Source organism: Quercus lobata, chromosome 3 (genome assembly GCF_001633185.2).
Source record: "Quercus lobata isolate SW786 chromosome 3, ValleyOak3.0 Primary Assembly, whole genome shotgun sequence".
Taxonomy (NCBI): Eukaryota; Viridiplantae; Streptophyta; class Magnoliopsida; order Fagales; family Fagaceae; genus Quercus; species Quercus lobata.
Window position 1 is genome coordinate 56026654 of NC_044906.1, and position 7748 is coordinate 56034401.

General features: G+C 35.5%; 1 protein-coding gene across 1 annotated transcript; it reads right to left on the reverse strand.

The window, feature by feature from the left end:
- Window positions 1–303: 303 nt before the first annotated feature.
- On the reverse strand, window positions 304–6356 carry LOC115982363 (T-complex protein 1 subunit epsilon). The gene is made up of 9 exons (XM_031104938.1): window positions 6024–6356; window positions 4521–4839; window positions 3193–3541; window positions 2716–2848; window positions 2525–2577; window positions 1618–1720; window positions 1034–1200; window positions 845–958; window positions 304–696 (listed from the first exon to the last, which is right to left on the reverse strand). The coding sequence occupies exons 1-9, from the start codon at window positions 6220–6222 to the stop codon at window positions 526–528; spliced, it is 1608 nt and encodes a 535-aa protein (XP_030960798.1). The 5' UTR covers window positions 6223–6356; the 3' UTR covers window positions 304–525.
- Between the last annotated feature and the right edge of the window lie 1392 nt (window positions 6357–7748).

Consider the following 7748-nt stretch of genomic DNA (forward strand, 5'->3'; position numbering starts at 1 on the left):
CATTGATGGCCTTTGATGTCAACGACGTGGGGCTCCTTGGATGATCACTGAACTCTCTCCACATGTAAGCCAAGAGAGGAACGCAAAAGTCGTGGCTAGAACTAGGGCAGGAAATAATACTAGAAGTACTACATTATTGATGGACGAGCCGAACAATCACTTCTTTCAAGCAGCATTTCCAGTGGGGCACTCCACGTGAGTTAGAATTCATCAGATGCGTGGGCACAACAGAGATGTGGGTTAAGATACGTAGGCAATGTTGCAACTAAAAATGTTTACCAAGCATTTTAAGATACCCTAAGATCACAGGGTAAATAGCCATCATTTTCATTTCAAAGGATAACAACAAAATCAACAACATATTAAACACGAGAAATCATACTACAATATCAATCAAAGGCACTCCAAAATTTATAAGCAACAGTGTTTCATATGGTCTCCGGAGTCACTCAATACACAAAATCAAGCTAACAAGATACTATGAGCTCAAGTGAAGCAGAACTATAGATCTTAGTCCCGGACATATCAATATTCAGAAGGTGAGATGACGTCGTCAATTTTCAAAATCATCTTGACAACTTGAGTTGCCAGCAGGAGCTGCTGCTGCTTCCCAATCAGAGTCTCAAACACATTTTGCTCACGCATGTCGTTAGTGCCAACATCATTGCAATCTATCCCACAGTAGGGATTGTTCTCCTGCATATTAAATCCCAAACAATGATTAGAAATCAATTCCTTTTTGCACGGGTATAAATAAAACACTTTTAACTTCTAATGCACAAGATAAGAGAGCAAATTAGAACCATCAGGCCAGAATGAAAAATAATAAACGTGTCATGTATACCTTGATTTGCTGCGACTTCACAGCAGATAGCGTTTCAATGGGTTGGAGGCCACTATTCTCTGCAAGTGCCATGGGTACAGCATCCAAAGCATCCGCAAATGCTCTGATGGCATACTGCAGATGAAAGGACAATATGTTCAGCAGTCTAAAAATTAATTGCAAGGATAAGTATCAAAGAAACAGTCCTACCTGCTCAACTCCTGGGTGTCTATCTGCAGCTGCCTCCACAGCAATTGAGCAAGAAATCTCAGCTGAGCCACCACCATACACAATTCTATTGTTGCGAATGAGATTCCTAGCAACACACAAGGCATCATGAATACTGCGCTTTGTCTCCTCTATCATCATTTTGTTACCTATCGCATCATCAAACACCAGAATTTGATATGAGATCATCAAATGCCTTGAAGTACATTCCTTTACAGTTTCCCTCAGCTTTATATTTCCAAAATATTCTCAAATAATTAATTCAGAAGTATCCTAACAAGTTGAACAAGTTAAAAGGCACCAATGAGCCCTGGCTCAAATGGCACTTCCTCCTCTCACAAGAGTAGGTGGAGGCTGAGATATTGGGTTCAAAACCCATCAGGTGCATGTGCAAATTACCCATAAAAAGATTTTTTTTTTTTTTTTTTAACTGATAATAAACTGATCGAAGCTATATTTTAGAGTGTTTATCTTTATATGGATAGAATCAGAGCATAATCAATTAAGAAAACATAATAAGTAAAACAATTATTGCAAAAGTCATAAGAACAGAAATATTGACATACCTCCACGAATAAATATGGTTACAGCCCTTGAGTTTGCACAATGTTCAATGTATAGCATCCGATCTTTTGTTGTACCAAACGCTTTTTCTCGAACCAAACCAGCCTTTAAATGCAAATCAAAGTTTCTTTTGTTATATAGAGACACTAAGTGAGAAGATTAACTTACATAAAATCAAGCAAAATGTAAGTGATATAAATTGCAAGTTGTGTTTGATAAGAAACACACTTTTCTGACAACAGTTACAATTTAGGAATAGTAGTGTTCAATATACAACATTCAATCTTTTGTAGTGCCAAACAATTTTTCTCAAACCAAACCAGCCATCTAAAAAATGCAAACCAAATTTTCTTGTATTATGGAGATGCAAAGTAAGAAGATTAACTTACATAAAGCATGAAAAATGCAAGAAACATAAATTGCAAGTTGTTTTTTAATAAGAAACACACTATAATTTAAGAATAATTTTAGTTGTGTTCAAATTTATTTAGGGCAAAACTTAGGTACAATTTCTTAGGTTGTAGTAGATTGGGTTCTCCATTTAAATTTTCACACATGGTTGCATTAACCAATACAGCACAAACAGTGTTACCTTTTCTTTTTTGATAGGTAAATTCAATGCGGCTATGTGTCCGAGTTTAATTGGGGAACCTAATGTACTGCACCTAAGAAACTATACCTTAAGTTTCACCCATTTATTTATACTGAATCGTCTCTCCAGAATTGTCACCATCTAACCTTAACTTTGTCTATGAACTTAGACTACGACATAAGTAAAACAATACAATCATGCCCATTAGTTATGCAAACAAAAAACTATTGTTATGCAAACAAAAAACTATCTTGCTGTACATTATATTATCAGAGCAAGAGCAGTAGTAGCAACACCAATAAAGAAGCAACAAGTACCTTTCCTAACTTTTCAGGAGTCAACTCTTGGAACCTTGGCACAATTCTTCCACCTACAAAAACATACCATCACTCCACTGAGACATACAGAAGGAAAAACAGTACAACTTTCGTAAAAAATTTCAAGTAATCTATCCAAAAAAAAAAAAAATACACGAAATCAAGACATGAAAAGCTAAAACAAGACAAACCCGTGGCTATTGCTATTAGTTCTAACTCCACACCACCAACCCATCTGACAGCAGGCAAGTTCCTGTGCATCAATAAATGATTCGCTTCATCATCAAAACCCCATTGGCAGATAACCAAGGTAGCACCAACATCCTGCAACTCAATAAATAACTATTCCGTTAAATCTAGAAGACATGGTGTCAAAAGACAAAGAAGAAACACTTTGATTGGTATATTATTAAACCTAAGTAAGCTCAGAAGTCAGCCTAAGGAATATAACAGAAAGTTTTAGGCAAAATGAATGAGGTTGCTAGAAAACAGCCACAGAAGAAAGACTATGCAGCTGAAAGTTATATACCCAAGAAGAGTAAACGTCAAAAAGAGAGTTTAACCAGCTAACATTACAAAGGTATAAGAAAGAAAACATAATTTCAGTCAAAAAAATATTTATAACAGTAATGGTAAAGATTCTATTAAACAGTATAGCGCTATCCCACCTTGCATTGTTGAACCATATCATCAAAATACTTGTGTTCTTGCTGCCGTAAATTCTGGAACTTTTCTACCGTATCAATGTCAACCTTATGTTTAGTCTTTGGCTTTGGTGGCTCAAAGGGGCAAGTCAAGATAGCAATTTTTGCATCTTCTATTTGCTTTGGCATCTGTGGATGGCTCATATCCTTGTCAACCAAAATTCCGTAGATTAGCTCAGTATCCTCCAACTTCCCCCCTACTTTCCCCTCAACTTTTATCAAATCTAAGTTAACATCCTTCCTCTCTAAATCAGCCACAGCAAGAACTGCTTTGACAGCAATCTCAGCCAAATTGCGCTTGCATCGATTGACACTGCAATATAACAAAGAAGGTTTAATATGCACAGTACATATCACAGGAAAGATACACTTCTTCAAAGGTTTCATTAAATAGATCATTACTCTCCCTTGAATGCCAAAGTGTCAGAAAGCTTTTTTTTAGATAGGTAGAAAGCTTTTTTTTTTTCAAATAAATAAATTTTTTTTTAAATGTTTCCACAATCTAGAATGATAAGAGCTGGAAGAGCTCTTTCAATTGCTTTCATAGTCAACTAGGCACCCACAAAGTTTCACTTAGCATCCTTCCATAAATAATAACAGAAGATAAACACAACCAAGTGTAGGTCTGGAACACTTTGGGAATTACAGAACATACCAGAGTCCAGACTGCATTTATACAACTACTTACAATACTTTAAAGGCAACGACTAGGTAAATTTGACTAGGCAACCACATTCTGGACTTCAGCTCAAGCTCATGGCCTTGTGCCCATTCAATCATGAATTAATGATTACTATAAAAATTACAGTCCTGAGTGGCACAATTTGCAGGCAACTGTAGAAGAATAATATAGTGAATTACAATAAATATAATTCACACACCACTACACCAGCGGCAGAACCACAAGATATGACAACACTCAATGACATCATAGATAATAGCAATGCTTTTATCACATTTTGATTGGAAAACAATGAACCAGAGTCAAAATGACTCACAATATGCACATATGATTAATATAAAAATAAAAAATAAAAAACAAACAAAAAAAGAAACCTGAAAATACGTGATATTGTTTACATTTCACCATCAATAATTTTTACCTAACGGGCAAATGCCAACAATATAATGAAAATTTAGCTCAATATCCATTTACACATGCCACCACAGTGACATGAACTATCAAATAGCCAAATTGTGATGAACTTACTCTAGTGATAACAATAAAGAGTGGAAATGAACCACAATAGAGAGAGAGAGAGAGAGAGAGAGAGAGAGAAAAGGGAACTTACATCTTCGAGGATAAAGTAGTCATGCAGGTTTGAACCAAAGGCTCAAAATTTGAAACTCCATAATCAAACTTCTGAGCTATCTTCTCCATATGCTCAAAAGCTATCCTAGAAGCCATTTCATAACCCTCTGCAATCCGAATGGGATGAATACCACGTTCTAAAAGCAGCTCAGCCTGCTCTAAAAGTGCACCGGCCATGACAACAACTCCAGTGGTGCCATCACCAATCTCATAATCCTGACTCCGAGATAACTCAACCATCAGCTTTGCAATTTGATTGTCAACATCCATCTGCTCCAAGATTGTTGCACCATCGTTGGCTAACAACATGAAAAATAAAAAGGTAAGAGACACTCAAAAACCAAAGGATCAACACAATTTTTTTTTTTAAATAAAAAATAAAAGCAAAAGGTGCTAACAATGTAGGACTACTCAAACAGAATATTTTTAGATTAAAAAAATTTCATTTCTACATCATTAAGTGTAACACAATAAAAAACCAAAAAAATATGAAACACCCATTTCACAACGCCTAGGATCCAGACCTTTTTTTCTCTCAATTCGATTACTAAACCCGATTTAGTAACTCTAGAGAGTACACTCTCAGCAATCTCATAAGTGGATTAATAAAGACTTTATAACTGTCTTCATTCAACAATTAATTTCTTTATTGTCCACAATTTTTATTTTTCTTTTTTCATTTCTACATCATTAAGTGCAACACAATAAATAAAAATAAAAAAGCAACCACTACGAAATACCCATTTCACAAATCACAATGCCTATGATCCTGCTCTTTTTTTTCTCTAAATTTGATTAAAGAACCCCATTTAGTAACTCTAGAGAGTACACTCTCAGCAATCTCATCAGTGGATTAATAAACACTTTATAACTGTCTTCATTCAACAATTACATTTACAAAGTTTATTTCTTTATTATCCACAATTTTTCATTTTTTTTCATTTCTACATCATTAAGTGCAACACAATAAATAAATAAATAAAATAAAAATAAAAAAAAGGAAACCATTACGAAATACCCATTTCACAAATCACAATGCCTATGATCCTGCTCTTTTTTTCTCTCAAGTCCATTATTAAACCCCATTTAGCAACTCTAAAGAGTACACTCTCAGCAGTCTCATAATTGGATTAATAAACATTTTATAGCATTCTTCATTCAACAATTACATTTACAATGTTTGAAGAAGTGTTACTCAAATAGAATATTAAACGAACTACTCAAACCCACAACGCTCAAACCCTGTTGCATCAAAAATGAAATCCCTTCCTCCACAATTGCTTCAAAGTTCACAACACGCACACACTTGCTCCAAATTATTTACTACTTCTAACTACTACACACAGCACACAGATCCACACAGATCAACCAAAAAAAAACTAATATCCAATCAAAACTTCAAAAAAAAGCCCTAATTTACCAAAATCAAAAACAAAAAACCACAAAGAAAGTTCATTTCAGAGAAAAAAAAAAAGAGACGTACTGATGGTGACGTCACCGTCGGGGCTCTGGAGCATCTTGTCCATGCCTTTGGGACCGAGCGAGGTTTTGAGGATGCGAGCGATGGCTTTTCCAGCGGAAATGTTGGCCTTCTGAGCTTCGAGTCCTCTCAGCCTCGTCTTCTGCTCTTGCTCTTTGATGATTATGAATGGCCTCCCGAACTCGTCGAAAGCGAGCGCCATTTTTTGTTTCACTTCACGGTTGTACCAGATCTCTCAACCAAAAATGCAAAGCAAAAGAGTGAAAGAGAGCGTGTAGAAGCTCTGAGAAGAATCAAGGGGTTTTTGGAAAAGCCCTAACCCTCTCTTTTTGTCACTTCACAGTGATGCCAAAAGCTCCTTATATTAGGGTTTGGATTTGGGCCGGGTGGTTTATTTATTTCGGCCCATGAAGGGCCCGCCATTTAACAATACCATCAGAATTTTTTTTTTCTTTTTTCTTTTTTGGGTCAATTAATCTATGGTTAAGTTAGTAGGATTCTAACCCGACAAGTACAGTGCGCAAAGTAACATTGCAAAGGCATAATGATAGTAGGGTTGGGATATCCCCGCCCTCCGAACCGGCCGTGATGGTCCTAGGGCTAAGCATGGACCCAACCCACCTAACTCGAAAGATCTTGGATGGGTCTGATGGATGCTTAGGTCGAGCTCAAGTCAAATAATCGGGTTTATTTTGGTTCTCAGGTTAGGGTCGGGTCAACCCAACCCAACCGATTAATATTTTTTTTTTTAAACCTTACTTACTCTGATCAATAAATTCACAGCCACAGTTGGTTGGATTCATTTTCGGATTTTCAACTTTGAATATAAAACTCATAAAATTCTTACATGAACAATTAAAAAGAGAACAATTTACTAAGTTTTGTTGCCATGCTTACCTTAGTTATGGCTTTTGTAAGCTTTCTAAGCCTTGTTGAAAGCTTCTCATACTCTTACTATTTTTTTAACGTTGTATTTCTGTGGGTTTTACTCAATAATAATATTCAATCTTTTCTCTTCCAAAAAGAAAAAGAAAAAGAAGAGAACAATTTGAAATAGAAATAAGTGAAATTTAAAAAATATTAATTAATTATAGTAGAAATTAGAAACCAAAGCTACAAATTTGGTTGAAAATGCATTAAAACGAAAATTTCCTTTATCACAAATAGGAAATTAAACTAAATAAATTTGTTTAAATGGAAAGAAATTAATGTATTTAAGGATATATGATAATTGCTTCAATGTATAAAGCATTGTAATTAGTCAAAAAAGGGTAAAAAAGGCAGGGGCAAGTTAAGGAGTAATATTTCTCATTTATTTTTATTTTTTTGATGAGAAACTCTGCTTCATAATATTAATAAAAGGGAAGAAAAAAATTCAGTTACAAATAGAAACATCAGAGGCAATAGCAGCTTTTAAGAAACTGGGGGTTTCCTCAACCCAAGCCTCAAAGTCAGAAACAAACTTAGTGTGCTACGCTAACAAATATGCAGGCTTGTTGCCCGCCTTTCTAATGTGAGAGAAACAAAAACTACGAAAAAACTAAAGATGGAAAAGGATGCCCTCAAGGACATTTGCCACAGCAGTGGAACTAATGAGCTGCATTTCTGACTTGTAAAGAATCACCCTCAAACACAATATCATGAATCCCCATAGCTCTAACAAAGAGCATCGTAGCTTCCATCGCCTTTGCTTCAACCTCAAGAGGTCCCAAAGGAGCATAGATCCTC